The sequence below is a fragment of the Lissotriton vulgaris genome, chromosome 1_1 (assembly GCF_964263255.1).
Source record: "Lissotriton vulgaris chromosome 1_1, aLisVul1.2, whole genome shotgun sequence".
Taxonomy (NCBI): domain Eukaryota; kingdom Metazoa; phylum Chordata; class Amphibia; order Caudata; family Salamandridae; genus Lissotriton; species Lissotriton vulgaris.
Genome location: NC_141685.1, coordinates 728,013,602 through 728,032,998, shown reverse-complemented (window position 1 = coordinate 728,032,998; position 19,397 = coordinate 728,013,602). Strand labels below are relative to the sequence as shown.

Sequence of the window (19,397 nt, the reverse complement as noted above, 5' to 3'; positions counted from 1 at the left end):
CACTTCAGTCTGAAAAATGTAAAATTTCTTTTTGGATGCTTAACTAAATTATAAGACCTGTAGACGCTCACTTCCCAACAATTACATTTGTAAGGCAATCTAAAATCCACATGCAGATTGTATGTGGATAAAACCGTAAGAATCTTTCTAATCTACTCTGAGAAAGTCTTACTAACTTCTACGACTGAGGGTAATTTTGATTACATGCAGTGATATCATGTAATTCCTGAATTTGCACTCGGAAGTCTGATTTGAACAGAACACCCAGTGGAGAGAGACATTTTCTGCTCAAACGAATCTCCTTTTGAGTAACGTTTTTGCAGGATTTATGCTTTTACCTATAAAAGATATGAGATACCAGACCAAAACATTTCCCACATGTCAAGTGATTTTACCTAATCTTCCCAAAGGTTTGGGGGCCTCAGATTACATACTTTACACAATAGCCTACTGAGTACCTCTGGCCACCACTGACCCTTTTAAACTGTTCTGCTTTCTGCAAGAATACATTCTCATTTCATCTGCAAAGCACAGTTCCATGTGTCAGCTAAAACTGATACAAATATACTTTAGAATTCCAGATCATTTTCACAGAAGCTGTTGCATTTCAGTTCCAGCTACAATCAAATCTGTTAGACCTGGCATCCTTGGCGTGGTTTCCCCTGACTTTTTGCCTCTACCTCCTGTATTTTTTGATGCTGTGCTGGATTTCGTTTTGGCTGCTTTAGATGCTTAAGGCACTTTCCCACTGCTGATCAGTGTCAAAGTGTACGTGCTCCCTGGGGTAATTGTTAGTGTGATTGGTTATCCCTGATTGGCATATTTGTTTGACCAGTAAGTCCCTAGTAAAGTGTACTGATTGTGCCACCCACATGAGTAGCCCTAAAATGGTGTCTCAGGCCTGCCACCGCAGTGCCTGTGTGCAGTTGCTAACTGCCTTGCTGACCTGACCAGTGTCCCCACTGGCCAGGCCTAACCCTTCCCTTTCTGTGCACATTGGACACCCCTATGGAAGGCCCAAGGTACCCCCCTGGGCAGGGTGCAGTGTATGCGGAAGGTAGAGCATGTACTAATGTAGGTGACATGCTCTGATAATGAAATACCGGCAATTTTGTTTTTCACTATTGGAAGGCTATCTTGCCCATAGGCTATAACGGGGAATGCTGTGTATAATGTTTACCTGCATATCTTCCCATAGGAGCAAGATAGAAAGTTTAAAGTCTAGTATCCCTGAACTCAGAATTTAATAACACATCTTTTAGGAAGGATGGTTTTTAAATCCTGTATTTGAAAACAGCACTTTTAGAAAGTGGCTGTTTTCTTGTATGACCTTTCTGTGTGCTTTGGCCTGTTTGTGAATTGACTGTCTGGTTTGTGAGTGACAGGGGCTGGGTTTGCTCCAAGGAGCTGATTGAGCCATCCCTAGGCTGAATAGCTATATCTGCATCTTGAGTGGTGGGAGGGGATAGCACCTGGGCCTGAATAGGGCTGTGCCTGCCTTCCACAATGCTGGCCCCTCTCTCTCAAATGAAAGAAGGAGTTAGATAAATAAAGTGCTCCAGGACTGACCAGAACTGGTTTGGCCTAGGCCAAGGCCTCGCTGCCCTCAGAGTACAAAAATAAATTTGGTATAAAAAGTGATACCCAGACCTCAGAAATCTAGATCATCCTAGAATCAAGAAGGAACCTCTGCCAAGGAGAAAAGCTCGAAGACTGAAGAGGAAGGACTGTCCTGCTGTGTGTTTGTGGGCTGACCTTCAGTTGCTATTCTGCCAAGGATAGGGTTAGGACTTTGCTGTTGCTGTGTCCCCTTGCTTGAAGAGATCTCCAAGGGACTGAGAAGAGCTGGCCTCCTGTTAAGACGTGCCAGAACCAAAAGGACTTCACCCCCAGCCTCCCTGTGAACTCTGCTGAGTGAGTTCTGCCCTTCCTAGAGTGCTTGATCCATTTGTGCGGCCTCTGGGGGTTGTTGCCTGCTGTTTGGCGAGCTGGAAAAGAAGGAGAAAAGATCTACAATTTTGCATGCATCGCTCGCTTGCGGGGCGTATCATCGACAGTGCGAGAAATTTCCCGTTGTCGCGAAGATCGTCGCAGCGCCTGTTGCCGCTGCAAGAATCAACACATCGTTCGCTTGCGGAGCGCATCGCCCCGGTGCTGGAAGATTCCTGTCACTGCGAATATCATCGCAGAGCCTGTCACGGCTGTGAAGAACCGTCGCACCGCTTGCTTGCGGTCCGCATCACATCGCTGCGAACATTGTCGCAGAGTCAACGCATCGAGGGGCCGCGACAGAAGAAGATCAACGCTGCGCCATGCATCGCTGCCGCACCGAAGATCAATGCCGTCCCGGAGATCATCGCATCGTGCCTGTGCGAGATGCTTCCTTTTGAACCTGCAACCCAGAATCTATACAAGGTATCGCATCGCTCCCCATACAGATCAGATATGACGCAATTCACCCGCTTCCTGCAGCGTAGTTGTTGCATTGCCCCCCCAGGGTCTCAGGAGTGACGCATCTCTTGTTTTCCAACGCTGCAGCTTCCACTTGGAACTTTTGTTGCATCTATAGGTTCTTTGGGCTAAGAGTGATGCAACTGTGAATTATTTTGATGCAAACCCTAGAACTCTTTTAAAATCATATTCTTGAACGGTGTATGTTGGAATTTTGTCGTTTTGGTATTGTGTAGTTTAGAATGGATAAAGATACTTTCATTTTTCTAAACTGGTGTGGAGTCCATTTGTGGTGTTTTCAGTGTGTTACTGTGAGTGTTGGTACAAATACTTTACACATTGCCCTTGATAAGCCTGTCTGCTCCTGCCAAGCTACCAAGGGGGTGAGCAGGGGTTATCCAAAGAGTGTATCCCCCTTTCCCTGACTAGAAGCAAGTGTCCCTATTTGGACATTGGTACCTACCTTTGCCAACTAGAGACCCCTAGATCTAACAAAATCATTTTACCATAATGATAAAATCTAAAGGCCTACATGGCTCCCAATCAATGAAACTGAATAATTCAAAATGTTTGGTCCTTGTCAGAAGGATTTTTGCTATGAGTAGGTGGGACTACATTTTGTAGTGCTGATTCTAACAGTTAGCGAGGAATCCTCCTGACTTAAACCTGACTCATTTCAGGAGTAAGACTGAAGTACTACAAGAGTAAGTCACTGCAACATATTTGTGAATCCTGTCCAATATGTTTAGTATCCTGAGTTATTTCTGTACTTACGTATGCATTGTGGCATGTCTCTTGACCATGTCCCACCAAAACAAGTAAGTAATCTTGTTCCTTCCAAAGCATAATCCTCATCGCATATATATTCAATAGATGAATCCGGATTATATTCATTTTTCGCATCACCAACAAGTTTTCCATGGGGAACCAATGGTGGTCTAGAGCAGACAGGAGGAGCTGAAGGAAAATAAAGAAAATATAATGTACTAGCATGCATCAGGATTTACAAAGGCATATTTGACGCAAAAACAATAACTACATTAGATTTCCGGTACCAAATCCATCTCTTAGAAAGTTATACAAATCTGAACCCTAGCAAACAAACTGAACTGATATACAATGTATTGACATTCACATATCCCTGGAATTGCCTTATCATGGGATGTGATAAGGTTTTTCTGGTCCTATGCGGTAGCCCTGACAAGGAGCAACCCTAGAGATCCTCACAGCATCTTTAATAATAGACGATCACATGAAAGGTATGTATGAATGGAGTAAGGTTTCTTCAAAGCGGGAGATTTCTAGGGAAGCTACAACAATGTGGTTTGGGTGAAAATATTCCACAATTATATGATCATCCCAGCACCACCTCCATTACACCAATACCCATACTTTTGTTTATTTCCAGGTAGGTTGACGATCAGTTGGACAGTGTTGGAAAGTGGGTTATTGGTAGGGGTTAGGATGCACCTACAACTAGTCATGAGGCCACCAATATAGTATTGGCTCCAGGAAAGGCCTCCGTAATTAGCCCCTTGCTCAACCCTTGGTAGCAGACAACAAGCAGTCAGGCCAAACTTAGGAGACAGGGGTGTAAATCATTTGAAAACACCAATACATCAAATAAGTAAAACACAACACACAATAAAAATCCCACACCAATTTATAAAAATAGTAAATGAAAAAAATCCAATGTACGGAACAGGAGATATACATTTTTAAATATTAAGCACTTTATAGTGCTCAAAAACATATAGTGTCACTCTGGAACACCTTGTCACACTTGACTGGTAAAAAGGCAAAGTTTGAGGCTGACCATGTTGGAAAGCTGGTTGGATACACTAAGTGTGAGGCCCTGGTTAAAATTTGAACTTCACACTTATAAAGTAAACCTTTCTGGAGCTTTTACTTCCGACGTCACTCGGTCCTCCACAGGAGGTTGGATTCCGTGAGGGTTCCCTGACTTGACTTTCCACGAGGCCCTTTTCAAATCCTGAAAGTCTGGAGCTCTGGAGCTTTCAGTTGGATGACCCTGAAATCCTGGCCGGGTCGCGGTTGAAGGTAGTTGGCTTGACTCTCGAGGTTGTGGTGGTCACCTCATGAAGCTTTTTCCCAAAAGTTCTCCAAACTTCAGGAGGTGCTTCCTGAATGTCGCCTTGTACGTCCAAAGTGAACAAATCACCAATCCAAAGGTCTGGAATCTCGTGAATGGTGTCTGGGATATCTGGACCACAATTCCCACAATGCACCTGATGAAATCTTTAAAAATCCACGGGACACACTCCAGGATAGGGCCCTTGGTGGAGATGTTGCAGGTGGGCTCTGTTACCCTGTAGCTTGCAGGTAGTCTACTCCTTAATCCTTTTTGAAGCAAGGCACTGTCCCCAGGGCTGTAGTACCAATTTGTCCAACACTCACAGTAAGTTAGAGTACAGGCCTATGGGTGTAAATCCACATTCCATCAGGGCAGTCCTTCTTCTCCTTGCAGTTTCAGGCAGCAGATATGAGAGACTTTGCAGCTCTCACATATTTATTCAGTGTTCTGGGGTGAAAAGTGGGAGGCACCTTTGTCCAATGAGATGCAGGGTACCACCCCAGAGCATGACAACTGCCTCCAAAGTGTGACATCTTCTTGTGCCACAAAGCACTGCACTTCTAAAATCCAACATGGGTGATTTCTGTCCAGATAAGAGCTAGCTAAACCAACCCACAGTGTGGCTCACTTACATTAGTTTTCCTCCGCCTGACCTCTGCAAATTCCTTTCCTGAGCCTGCCATCTGGCTGGGGCACAGGATGTGGGGGTAGGTACACCTGGCATTCTTTACTGATCAGCTCTCTGTTTGAGCTCAGATTGATTTACCCAGCCCCCTCTGCAGGACCCATCCCCCTCAGCTTCAGAACTCTCTCCATCAAATAAACTCTGCTCTGGTCAGGCCACATATCACCTAATCAAAGCAGACTGGCTAAGCCTGTTAAGACTGGCCAATCAGTAGAGACTACTAGAAGGCTGGGTTTTGGTTTACAGAAGAGAAATGTCTATAATGTATCTTCTGTACTAGTTATGATAAATTCATCAGTGCCAAAATGTTGACTTCATCAATAACAATCATTGAAGTCCTTGAATGATATATTTACTCCTTTCCCAGCAATAGTTATAACTAAATAAAATATTGCAAGGTTAGCCTATGGAGCTAAGACTCTACTATGGGGAAAATGAAATGAGCAGTTTCTCCCCACTAGGGCATATAAAACATCTTTTATATGGTCCCTACCTATAGGTACATAACCCCCACCCCTCGGAAACCTTGGGGAGCCCTGTGGGTTGCCTGATATGTAACAGTATGGTAGAATATTACTTTTAAAGTGCCCATACCACCAAAGTCGAGTTTGTAAACAATTTACTTTTAACCCCTTAGATGCTGATGACGAGCTCAGCTCATCATCAGCTACGGCACTTGTATGCTGATGACGAGCTGAGCTCGTCATGTAACGCGGGTTTTTGAAAAATCCAGCGCACAGCTGGAAAACCGCTAGCACGCAAGGGGTTAAAGACAGTCTGCAAACCCAGGCTGCCTTTTAAATGACAGTAGGCAGTACGCACATGCAAGTACAAGAAATATATTGGGTAGTTTGAGACCCCTAGCCGTATTTGTACTGGGGACTTATAGAATCTGTCAATACCAATTGGGTGAATCTAATTTTAAAGTCAGGCTGCAAGGCAGTACTGCTTTTAAAAGGGCAGCAGGCACACAGCAGAACAAACATGCAAGTGCATGAAGTTTACTGGGCCTCCAAATCTCCATGCCCCATTATATACTAGGGACTTATAGGTAGATTGCACCCCCTTGCCCTATTATCTACTAGGGACTTACAGGGTCTGTCATTGCCAATTGTAAGTGTACCCTATTACATGTACCTTTTTTCACAATGCACTTGCCCTGGGCCTGGTTAGCACACCCCAGGGTACAGTCAGAGTCGATTACCACCAGTATCATTCAGCAGAAAATGGGGGTGAACATGGCAAAAGGATGACTTTCTAAAAGACAGGCTTTCTTTAAGTAGCATAAAACCACATTAGAGGTAAGCTATTAAATGAACGGAATTGGATCAAAGTTGAAAGTATGGCAAACAATTGAAAAAAAATGACAAACTGACTCTCTTTTCATTATTCACGCTAAATTTGTAATTCACCGTGACATTCACTGGGTTATCAAATTTAGTATGACAAATGCCTTTCCTTGAAATTGTTTTTGCACTTTCAAATGCTGCAACCAACTGTGTCATCTACTCCCCCTTTTTAGGTTTCACCCGCACAGCGCTTGTGAAATCTATTGTTTTTAATATATCTTAAAGAGACTTACATCCCGCCTTCACTTCTTATTGGTCTGTGTGCTTGCCAAATTGCTTTCCTCCCTTTCCATTGGTTGTAGCCTGGTCTCCCTTCTGTGTCTCTCTTATTAGTTTCCTGTGGTCTAACTACTCATTCCCATCCGTGTTGGCGGTTCAAACATTTTTCTTTTGGTTAACACTGCATACCGTTTACTGTTTACATCTTGGTATCTTTCCCTCTAAACACCTAATATTGCTACATTTTACTACTAACCAGACAGTTACAAGTGCAGTTACCTTACAGTTAAAAGGGGCTTGATTTAAATGGTGCAGCAGGTGCTGTGGCACCAGGGTCAAGAGATCTATGGACCCCACTAAACACAGATTACTGCTAAATGTTACTACTAAATAGACAGACACAAGTGCAGTTATCTATTAGACACTAGCATCATGATTAGAATGGTGCAGCAGATGCAGTGACACCTTGACCAAAAGCTCTAGACACACCACTAAACACCTAATATAGCTATATTTTACTGCTAAGCAGGCAGTCAAAAGTGCAGTTACCGGGGGCGTGGTTTAGCGCCGACTAAGATTGCAGCTTAAGAAAGGTGCTCAGCGAAAACCGGAGTAAAAGCCCCTAATTATCTGACAATTATCCGCTCTAGACGAGGCTGCCGCAATAGCAGAGCCTGTGGAACACTCACTGCACTGAACAGTGTTTAATTCTGGTGCTGGTACCCTTGCCTGATCCTTTTTCACCGGCTGCGCACTCCGAGGTGGTGCCCAGGCGAGGCCTCGTAGGAGTGGGCGGCGCTCGAGTAAATGCCTTGCCCGTCGGTGGACCCGCTGCAGCGAGAGGCCCGTGACTTGCCCGACCATAAGGAGGACCCTGACAAAACCAATTCTCCTCGCTGATACCCATCCGGTGCCAGCATAAGGAAGTGGGACTACAGCGAGAACCGGCAGCTCTGGCATGGATTGAGACGCGCCCGGCTCCGATCATTGGTTGCCACCATCTTCTTCCTGCCCAGCCGAGGCTCGGTGAAACGGGCCTGACACAGCGAGGACAAAGCTGCCACTGGGGTGCGGGTATCCCGCCCCTGACTCCATGCATGTGTACAGCCCGACCAACACACACAGGGCGGGAACTGTACTAGAGGACTGAGACTGGGTGGCCAACACGGGCAATACACCCTTGGTGTCAGAGACTTACAACAGATGCCGATGGTGTCGGATGTTGCGCACCACTTCAGCCGCTGTTGTGTGCCAAAATCTGGCAGTTTTTACATGCTGTCCCAGTCAGCTGAAGACCCCCTCCCAGGAACTACTCACATACTGATCAGGCCAAGATTGTAGGGGGGGCCAAACTTGTGGCACTCGTAGCGTCTCTACCCGGCAGCGTGCTGTTGGTGCAGCGAGCCCTCCCTATGCGCGCAAGTGGTGAGGCCTAGCCACCGGACCCCACGCTCTTGCTGCCACTGGACACCAAATTGGAGACCTTTGCCCCTTGCACCGCGGGGCAGATTCTTTGGCTAGGCGCATACTAGTGTTAAACTAGTTTCGGTGCTGCACTGCCTTGGGGCTTGGCCACGAACATTGGGGTGTGGTAGGCGCCCGAAGCTGGTTGGTGCCCGAAGCTGCTTGGCACCCAACGCTATATGTGCACACTACACGCAGGTGGCCGTTCTGGGATGGCGTGGATATACGACAGCTGCCGGGCAAAGGGAGCCCTGCAGGCCGTGCTTGCCCTAGCAGTTTGTCAGAAGCTTGAATCCCCTCCATGATACAGTTGGCACCTGGAGGCGGGTGGACCATACCCTCATGACGAGACTCCCCGGATACTACTGGGCCTGGGGAAAGAAACCTCAAGAGATACAGGCACCCTCAGTGGCTGCTATATAGGGGGAGTCCAAAAGACAGCGGCTACTGTACTACAGCTGATGCTGTGCAACAGCCGGTAGTCCATCCTGGTGCTCCGGTGCACGATCTACTTATCATCAAGTGATCAAGCTGCTCCTGATACACGCTCGATTGGCCTCCCCCTGCAATGAAGCCCAAGGGAGGTCCACCTGTGCAGACTAATAAACAGGATAAATATGCAGTTCCCAAGCAGCTAATGCCGGAGAATGAAGCCACAAGTGGCCTGACAAACAACCCCGAACCATCACTAAGCTCCATAATGGTGGCAATTCAAGTACCGGGAGCTACACTGGAAACAGAGATTGATAAAGTCTCCATTGAAATAAACTTGCTCAGGGCTGACATGAACAAAACATCAGAATGCGTAACGCAGACAGAAGTCAATGTCACAGAGCTGCAAAACAAAACTCGGAAACTGGAAGAAAGAGTCCAACAATTGGTCCATAAGCACCGTCAGGTGGCTGTTAAGGTGGAGGACCAGTAAGGGCGGGCCCGCTGCAACCACATTCGAGTGGTCAGGGTTCCGGAAGGGGCAGAGGGACTGAGTGTGGACCTCTTCCTCGAAGATCTAATACTAAACCATCTCAAACCTAAACGACTCTCCGCCTTTTTTTCCTGTGGAATGGTCGCATAGGGCCCCAATGCCTCTGCCAAACCGGGGCAGCCCCCAGGACAATCATAGCTAAAATCCTCAACTAAAGAGACTATGACGCAATGCTACCAGCGGCCTGCCTACATGTAGATCTCAGGTACGAAAATGCAACTATCCGGTTCTTCCCAGACTTTATGAGCACGCTCTGTGGTGCTCTAAAGGGATGTTTTTTACCTTCTTTATCCATTGGGACAGTTTCTGTGTAACATTTAGGTGCCAGAGAACTGCCACACAGTCTTGGATTGTATTAATGGTCATGTGCCTGTTCTGAAAATATTCCTCGATTTTGTGATTGCAGCCTGTTCCTACTACTGACAGGGAAGGAAGGCTGTATAGTTTCAAGAGCAGTGAATTAGAAAATTCCAGCTGCTGGGCATTGTTGTTGCATTATGTCACAGTTTGTCTTTGTGAACAAGTGTGTTTGGTGATTGTAAGCGATTTGTGCTGCTGTCCTTTTTTCAGAAGGTATCTATTATTTTGGAATACTTTTAAATTAAAAAAAAAAGTTTTTTCTTCTTAGGTTTAAGCTCTCTACTTTTTTTACACCGATCATTAGCTTAGTAAGCAGGTAGGTGGAAAGACAACCTTTTTTTCGGACTGACCTTTATTGTGCAGAAAGGATGGTACCAGCACCTCAAGTAGGTTATATCGTTTGCTGTATTTTCTTTTAGCCTTATAAATAAGCAGTGTGGTAACTGAGCTATACTCTGTAAACTGAAGCAGGAGTTATTTCCCAATAGTGAGAATTTTCCTGTTCATCTTTCAGTGGATGTAAAATGCAATTTTTTTCGCATACTTTTAAAACGTGGTATTTAAGTTTAATAATTGGTAAGAAGGCTTGAGTTCTCCAAAGTAATTTAAACAGCTTCCTGTATTTTCGTCATTATTTGATATAAAGAACATCAACTGCACATTCTTAAAACAGTCTAGTTTAGTTCGCTTTACACCTGGTAATTTAGCTTAATAAAAACTGCACCAACTGCACATTCTTAAAACAGGCAAAGTGTAGTTATCTAGCAGGTACTAGGGTCATGATTTCAATGGTACAGCAGGTGCAGTGGCACCGGGATTTATTATAACAAATGCTTTGAAATAGAAATACAGCACTTGTTACACTATACAACCTTTTAAGTATAAAGCACAAAAATTGAAAATGTCACTGTGTAGTTTAATTGTAGACACGTGTAAACCATAAGTAAGACAATGACAATGCAAGTGAAAATATTAACTATAAGCTCATTATTGTTTCAGAGTTTATGTTCATGTTTAAGTTTTTTCACAACAATAAAAAGAATGTTCAGTGCAAAAATCTGTGATGAAAAAAAAGATCCCATCTCAACAAAACAATAATCACACTTTCAGTGTGTTTCTTTCACTTATGCTCATTTGAAAATGCAAAGTTCATTTTCATTTGCTTAGCTTAACAATGGAGAATAACTAAACAACAGCGTTTCATCTAGTTTACGTAACCTTGTTATTTGGATTTCCAAAAACAGCGCTTACACTGTACTTGTATGGTTTTTCATCCACTCTTTAGCTATTCTTCGCATAGCTGCATTACTTTCAGGCCTATTTATCAGGTAAATCTTTTGTATCTTTGTCCTCCACCAGTTACCTAATCTCCACATCTTATAATGCCACTAGTAACAGCACAATATATTGCTTTTTTGTACATAAACAAGTCATACCACTTAAATAAACTTTCTGTAACGTATATTGTACAACTACTCAGCAAGCTACGACTTACAACAAAAAACAGTTTATTATTAATCACATGGGTGAAAACTAATGCATTTACTAATGCTTGTTGCCTCTGCTCTCACACTTCCCCATCAGGTCTCCTCCACTAGCTATTTCTTCTACTCTTTCTTTTCACCCTTTTAGGTCTCGCCTACGCAGCGAGCATGCGCCGCTTAGGAGACCTTTAGCCGTCGTTCTGCTCTTTTTCAAGCAGTGCACTCGTGCTTGTGGCAGCAGACTTCATGCGGGAGTGCGCAGGGACTTGCCACAAGCACGAGTGCAGTGCTTAAAAAAGAGTAGACTTTTCCAGGTGTGCGCGCACCACTCGTGGGCTCACCTCCTGCGCCCCCTTTTCTCTAAGAACAGTTAACTTTTGCTGCTGCGGGCCGTGCTTCTGTTTTAGCGCTATAATTTCTATTATGTTTGCAACTTAGAAAGTAGAAAGATCTCTATCTGTACAAATTCCTTGCAAAAAAATTTGAATTGATTTATCTATGCATTTTTCCTCATGTTTTAAAAGTGCAAAGTTTAAAATTGCACTTATGCGTACCAAAAAATGCATATTTTATTTCCCCCTTAATTGTATGCTAAACATGTTCTCTAATAAATAATCAGTGTCTTCACATTACAGCACTCCCTTTGTGTATTTGTATTTGCTAATCATGTATTCCTAGTTCAACATTCATATATTTGCTTGATTTTATTTGTACAGACACAATGGAATTTAGAAGTTGAAAATTATTCTTCAATTTTCTCTGTAATTACAAACAAGACTTTTTTTCGTTGTTGCTTCGCGCTACCCGCTCGATTGACAGTGATATTTTGATGCATTATTATGAAAGGAACAGCAACTGGTTTTGTTGGTTACAGGATGGTGACTCCCAGCTCTGTCCCAGATGCTGTCGCTGTCTCTGCGAGAGCAGATTCGCAGCATCTTGTCTCCGGCACACATCGATGCCCACGTCTGCTGCTTTAGTCCCAGAGGAGGGTGCAACACCTGCTGCTGGCAGTGTGCAGGGCCTGGGGGGAGCCCACGTTCTAGTGCTGCTGGGTGACAGGATGGCGCGGGCCCCGGGTTCCAAGTGACCTGGCGGAAGGCACACTAAGGCTCCCCGCACCCCACTCTCGCACCCATCTGGTCCCCGCTCCTGTTTGAAGACGGAAGACACACAGTGAGGGATGTCTTGTCAGATGCACATCAGTGTCGAAGGATAAGAAAGCAAAACATAATTGTGCTGATAGTTTTCAAGTAGTGCGCCCTGATGTCTCACAAACCGTCATGCAGCGCTGATAGGTGGCTTTACGTTTAAATAGCATATATCATGCCAACGGTGGTGAAAGAGGGAGCAGGAACAAGAGAAAAGTATTTACCTTGTGAAACTCTCTCGCACGTACCCATCACGTAAAGGAGGTACACCAACCATCAGTTTTATTTTCTTCAGAAAACAATATTTAAAGATATACATTCGGAAAATGGATGCAGATTGACAAAAATGCCAGGGGTAGTGAAAGTGGCATCACACATCCTTAGAAATTCATGACATCACAGGAAGTGACATCATATGAACCTATCACCATCCTCCCAGAAATCAGTCACATGACCATAACCCTAATGTTCCATACTAACTGCATGATTAATAAAAATAACACAACACCAACAAATGGATGGTTTAGATACCACATATGGTAGGATGCTACCACAATCTTTTAAAGTGGTGGAGTGTAATATTGCCCTGATTTGTAGTGGATGAGTGAATCCAGTGAGCAAGCTACTTCAGTTGGACTTAAGGGGCTTCTTCCCCAAGAACACCTAGAAAAAAACTGGGCATAACAGTGCATTTAAAGCACAATTTTCACATAAATGTGTTAAAATACCACAGGCTCTGAAAGTGCTCTTGTTAAATATTTACATAGTGTGCTGAGCCTATAAGACACTCCTCAAGAGTTGACCCCTTTTTTAAATTAAAATGTGCTCTGTCTACCGCTATATGTCAAAGAGTATTTCCATTGTGCCAGGGCCAACATATTTTCATGGGTGCCCCATGTATGCCATGGTTGTTTTTATGCAAAAAATTACATGCACTGTGCCAGTGCCAGAATTTTGCCATGGGTGTCCCATATGTCAAGAATTACCTCAAGTATGCCAGTGCCAATATTTTGTGACAGGTGCCTGTCATGATAAGAATTGCCTGCGGCATTCCAGTGCAGGAACTTTGCCATGGGTTCCTCCCTATGCCAAAATTACCCTCAGTACGTTATGGACAATCGCAGACTCACAAGCAAAATAACTAATTTTGACTAATTTACACTTACATTCCTTCATTTACACTCATTCACAATAATTCTCATTTTTTTGGACTCATGCATTCTCACACATTGTCTTGTATTCACTCTTTTTTGCTCATTCACACTCAATCGTTCTTACACTGACACACTCATACCTTCTCACTAACACTGTCACTCTGTTATACTCACTCACTCTCATTTATTTTCAGTCTGACTCACTCAGTTTTTCTAATTCATTCAAACTGATCCACTCACATTCATAAATCATAACATCATGTACAGTTCAAGTGACTATTTATTGTACGACCATGTGTTGAATCATGCAGGCCAAGCAGATGCCCACAGTATTGTTGCACATGAATCCAGTGTCTGCATGGCAGGATCTTGCATTGGTGTGACTGAGTACAAGCTGATTCGTGTACTTGAACATTTAACCAAGTGACTGAATGAAAGGACCTTGTACTGATTCTATATTTGTGCGAAGATAGATTTTGTAAAGGCAGGCCTGCTGACTGTACATAGTTTCATTATTCTACAGTGAAGGCAACCCATAAACACTTCACCGGCACTTAAGTGCACTGATAGTCAGAGGGTTGTAAGAGTGGTGGTATATAAGTTCTCTCAGTCATTCTATTTTTACCACACACATTGATATCTTTAATGGGTAATGTAATATAATCAATAATATGCTGCATAGCTAGACACTTATAAGGTCCCAAAAAGCGAGACCTATTGCACTGCAAATGCTTGTTAGGTCTGTAATAGAGACAGCTTTAGGTTAACAGCTTTATGTAATCACAAATAAATAATAAATAATAAATATAAAAAAACATAGATATGTAAATGGGGGGCTTTAGGTCAGCACTCTTTCTCCATTGGTCTATTCACCTCTCATTCATATTTCATTTCCTGACACCACAGCATACAGCATGTAGCAATGAGTCAGCTGACTTAAGCTCTTGGCTCACTTACAATGTGAGTTACAGCAGTTTTGCCTCATCACAAGTGCACCTTAGCCTAAAAAGAAGTACACTTAAATACAAGGGCTGTTTTGAAAATACTTTAAATAAACTATGCATTCTTTCAATCTGAATCCTTGTTTTCCTATTTTTAGCCCTATTGGGTCAATATGCTATATTTTCAAGTTACAGCGGTTCAAAGTCAATAATTCATTTTCTTTGCACCAATAGGAGTCATATTTTCCTGTGAGGTGCAATGAACCTAGAACATTTTGTATACCTTTTTTAATTACACCTGCATAAAAGACTTCATCTATACAGTTTTATTAAAGTTATATATATATTGGCTAATTGTATTTTTTAGTTAAATTTTTTATTGCCTGCATATGAATGTCACATTAAGGAGACTGCCTGGTATTTTTTCTTCCATTTACTGCTGTGGCGTATGATTGCAATAAAAAAATAATAACAACTGCACCAGTTTGCCAAAGCCAGGACTATTGGCTTAGCCAATGCTTGTTTTTTTACAGGAAAGCATGGAGAATTCACATTGTGTTTTCACCAGCTACTTAAATGTCTTCTCTCCCTAACTCACCGCAAACCTTACCCTGCACTGCAGTACTGTATTTTTATAGTGTGAATTTACTTAAAACAGGTTACTTTTCACAACTCATTGCACTTCAGACAAAGCACATCCTCGTCGCTTTTTTGACTCTGACCCCTCCTCATGCCCTCTTCCACCACCTACTATTGCTATTCCTGCTTCCAGTAAACAAAGTAAATACTACTGCAACATTGCTTTCTTTATTTGAATCACCTAATTTTCTCCTCCTTGTAGGCCTCACTAGAGACAGCTTCCACTGTCTGGTGAGTGCTATTATAATCAGACAATACACACACAACGATGTTCTGAACATGCAATTTGTTAAAGTTAAGCTTCCATACAATAGCAACTTCACAATTAGTCCAATTTTGTGTAAAGAGCAGGCAGTAATGTAGCAGCAGATATTTATGTACAAAATATTTTGAGAAAAAGATCAAAAGCATTTATAACTAGAATTTCACTTCCCCTAGCAGTAAAAGTTAAAAGCAAAAATATATTCCAATTTTGTGCAAAGAGCAACCAAACAGCAGCGCTAGCCGAGTGCAAAATGTATTCCAGAGAGTATAAAACACCTGTAGCATTTATAAGAATCTACAAAAGGTCCTGTACTTAGGAGTCTGGTCATGTGAGGTGCAATGTATCCCAACGGGTAACAGGAGTAAAGCGGGTTTTTCCTCTCTATCCATAATACAAAAAATATAGTGTATTCTACTGAAGAAAGGTCCTACAGAAACAGACTCCCTCCTCTCAAGTGAGAGTATAGTAAGGACCATAATATGTCCAAAAACTCCTTCCAAAAAATGTAATAGCTTTGTACACACTATTTCATTCTTTGGATAGAAGAAAAACTTACAAGCTGATAGTACGCTTTCGATGTTAATCTCTATACACATCAGACGAAGCAACCGAAAGTGATACGCTAATAAGGCTGGGCAACAAGCAGGATATGATTAAGGCTCTGAATGACCAAGTTACACGTTACAATTTTTTCCTATTTTCATAGAAGGGGACCAATTTGCTGTTAGATCATTTAGATTCATGCAGAATAAAGTTAGCCAACGGCGGATACCATGGTCTAAATTCCAGCATAAGTAGTTCGGAGCTACTCTCGGGGTACTTGACATGGCTATTATCTACTATCTTTCCTTTAATCTACAGTACCTAACAACTCTCTGGAAACTAACCATCCAGCTAGTGCTTTGTACAGAAGATTTAAGTTCTAAAAGTGTAAGATCACTGACTACTCCTATGCTTTGAAAAGATTCAGCGCCATAGTGAAGTCACGGGAGAAAGAGTATATGCTTTTCCTCCAAAGACTTCTTCACATAGGATACCCCTTATGGTGTACAGCTCACTATTCTTCAACTGGTATCCCCATCAAATTACCCTGGTTAAGCCTTGAACAAATGAACTTACCAGACCAAATTCCAATCTAATAGCGGATGTTGGAACCAGTGAGACAAAATTACATAATTTACGTAAAATCTGGGATTCCATCTTATCAAGAAAACCCTTTTCTTCTACTGGAATGGATTCAATGGCATATAACAATGTTGGGGGAATTTTTGCTTTAAAAGCAGATATCAAGTGTAGGAAGTGGCTTTGACCCATTATGTTATAAAATACACGTAGACCATTCACATGTAATCCAGCTTTACAGGAGCTGTGTTAGATGTGGGGCTTATTCTTTGTATTGATCACTATTCATTTCCACAAGTAGAGATAAGAATCTACTATCTCAAGATTATCGGATTCAATTCTCCATTTAAAATTTCAAGACTTTATACTCCTTCTACATTTCAAATTCAGAACTTTACTTTTAGACATGTCGATCTACAAATACTGTGCCATTGTATATTTCTGTTGTGACGTCAACTTCCTATTCAGCCCAATGTGAGTCAAATCCATAGTTGTTATATTGTCTACATATATTAGACATTTGTATTGCTCACTATTAATTTCCCCAAGTAGAGAAAATAATCTACTATCTCAAGATTATTGGATCCAATTCTCCTTTTAAAATTTCAAGACTTTCTACTCCTTCTACATTTCAAATTCAGAACTTTACTTTTAGAGACGTCTATCTACAAATACTGTGCCATTGTATATTTCTGCAGTGACGTCAACTTCTTATTCAGCCCAATGGGAGTCAAATCCATAGTTGTAATATTGTCTGCATACATGAGACATTAAAGTAGACGGCCACCTATCTTCGGCGCGTCTCCTTCTAGGGGAGAAAAGGATTCACTTAAATCTGCTACATACAGAGAGAAGAGTAGCAAGGCTAACAGACAGCCTTGCTTCAGGCCATTTTCTGTGGGTATTATTGCTGATAGGTCCTGATCTCCCTCACTTAACACCTGGCGCCACATGTGGGAGTGCAGGGCAATAATTAGCAATAGCAAAGGGGCAGACACTCCCATTTTGTGCAGTTTCTTCCAAAGTATTGGCCAGTCTACCTTATCAAGGGCTGTTGAGAAATCTATAAGAGCCATATATATGTTTGGCTTACGAAATAAAGAGTATTTTTCCTCTATTCATTTTAACATACAAATATTATCCATTCTGGCATGTTCTTTTCTAAATCTTGCTAGTTCTATGGGGAGAATTCTCCTTCACCACCCAGTCAGTAAAATGGTCTAGAATACTACGTGCAAATATTTTCCCCACTGCATCTAGTAGATCTATTTGCGGGTAGTTACCCAGAGGATGTCTAAGACCCTTTTTAAATAGTGGAATAAGAATACTTCCAGATCAGGAAGGGGGGTCTTCCCTTGCAGAGAGCAGCAATTAAAAAGAGGAGTTAGATATGTAGCCCACAACGAAGGCTCTTTTCTTATTATTGTCGTAGGAATTTTGTCAGGGCCCAATGCTCCTGAAGCTGTCATTCTTTTAATGAGTCCTACTTCTTCGCTCCTTGAAGGAGCATAGCTAGATTGTAGTACATTAGGGGAATTAATTAAATTAGTGGCAGGTCAAGACGGATTAGAGTTCTCAGAATAAAACTCTGCGAGATGGGATTTAAATTTTTCTACTTTTAAGTGATTTGGGAGGGATTTTACCCTTTTGTCACAACAATCTGAGATTATTTCCCAATACCTTTTTGCGTCATTTTCAGAAGCTGCCTCTTTTGACTGGACACACTCGTAATCGTCCTTTTCTTGCCTTATGGGACTTTTTTCTTGAGTCTTTTCCTCTTTAGTAGGTACATTACTTTACTTTGTTCAAGGGAAAAGTTCAGGAATGGGGCCCTCAATAATTTATTTAGTTCCCTATTTATATGATTTAGCAGATTGGAACACAATCTCTGCTTAATTGGTAAAAGATTAATTTGGTAACTAGTCACAATATCGAAAAAAATATTGACTGGACAAAAATATCAAGTTTTTTATATAGAATGGACAAAATATCGAATTACAAAAATATAATGGTGCAGAATATCGAAATTCAGGTAAGAAATATCAATTTTCATAATATCGAAGTTAGTAATATCAACAGTCATAATATAGTTGTTAAAAATATCGAATGTTTTTATAGTGTTTTAAGTGTTGGTATATGTGTTAAAGGATGTATTATTTTTTAATGTATTTTTGAATTTTTTTAAAGTAATACATTTTATGTTATTTAATTTTTGAGTAATTTAATTCCGTAACGGGTTGTGGGTTTATAGGGGAATAGGGTGGAAACTAATTTAATTATAGTAAATGAAATATTAATTTTGAGGAATTATTCATTATTTGTAATTCAATTTGGAGTTTTAGTATTGTAGCAGGTTGTGGGTTTAAAGGGGAATAGGGAAGGGAAATAATGTATTTGTAATGAAGTAAATATTTATTGGTATTGCTAATTATTTGATTGTTATTTGATTAATAATTGGTAATTAATTTTTATTAATTAGTAACTGTTATTAATTGATTAATTGGTAATTATATTAATTGTATTAATTTATTATTCAGAGTAGGTTGTGGGTTTATAGGGGAGTAGGGTGGGAAGTCATTTAATTGTAATTAAGTAATTAATTATTTTTATTTATTGGTATTGATGACTAATTTATTGGTATTTAACTATTAATTGGTAATTAATTTGTATAAATTGATCATTATTTTTTATGAATTGATAATTATATTATGTAATAATTTATTATTCAGAGCGGGTTGTGGGTTTATAGGGGAATAGGGTGGGAAGAAATTTAATTGTAATTAAGTAATTATTGAAATTATTTTTATGTATTGATAATTAATTGATAATTAATTTAATTTTAATTAATTATTAATTGGTATTTTTTAAATTGCTTATTCATTGTGGGATTGAAAATTAATTTGTTGTTTATTATTAGGTAATTGATTTTTAATAAATATTATGTACTGGTATTTGTAATTAATTAATTATTAAATATTTTGTAATTGGTAATTAATTTGTTATTGGTTTTGATAATTAATTTATTTTTATTTA

General features: G+C 41.1%; 1 protein-coding gene across 3 annotated transcripts in view; it reads right to left on the bottom strand.

Annotated features, from left to right (window-relative positions):
- The window catches only part of LOC147747719 (coagulation factor XIII B chain-like), a 1,426,313-nt gene that overhangs the window by 494,765 nt on the left and 912,151 nt on the right, over positions 1 to 19,397 (bottom strand). For all 3 annotated transcript variants that reach the window (XM_086955242.1, XM_086955259.1, XM_086955250.1), the window contains one exon: positions 3,226 to 3,408. In XM_086955242.1, the coding sequence (XP_086811368.1) occupies positions 3,226 to 3,408 (183 nt within the window). The remainder of the gene's footprint in view (positions 1 to 3,225; positions 3,409 to 19,397) is intronic.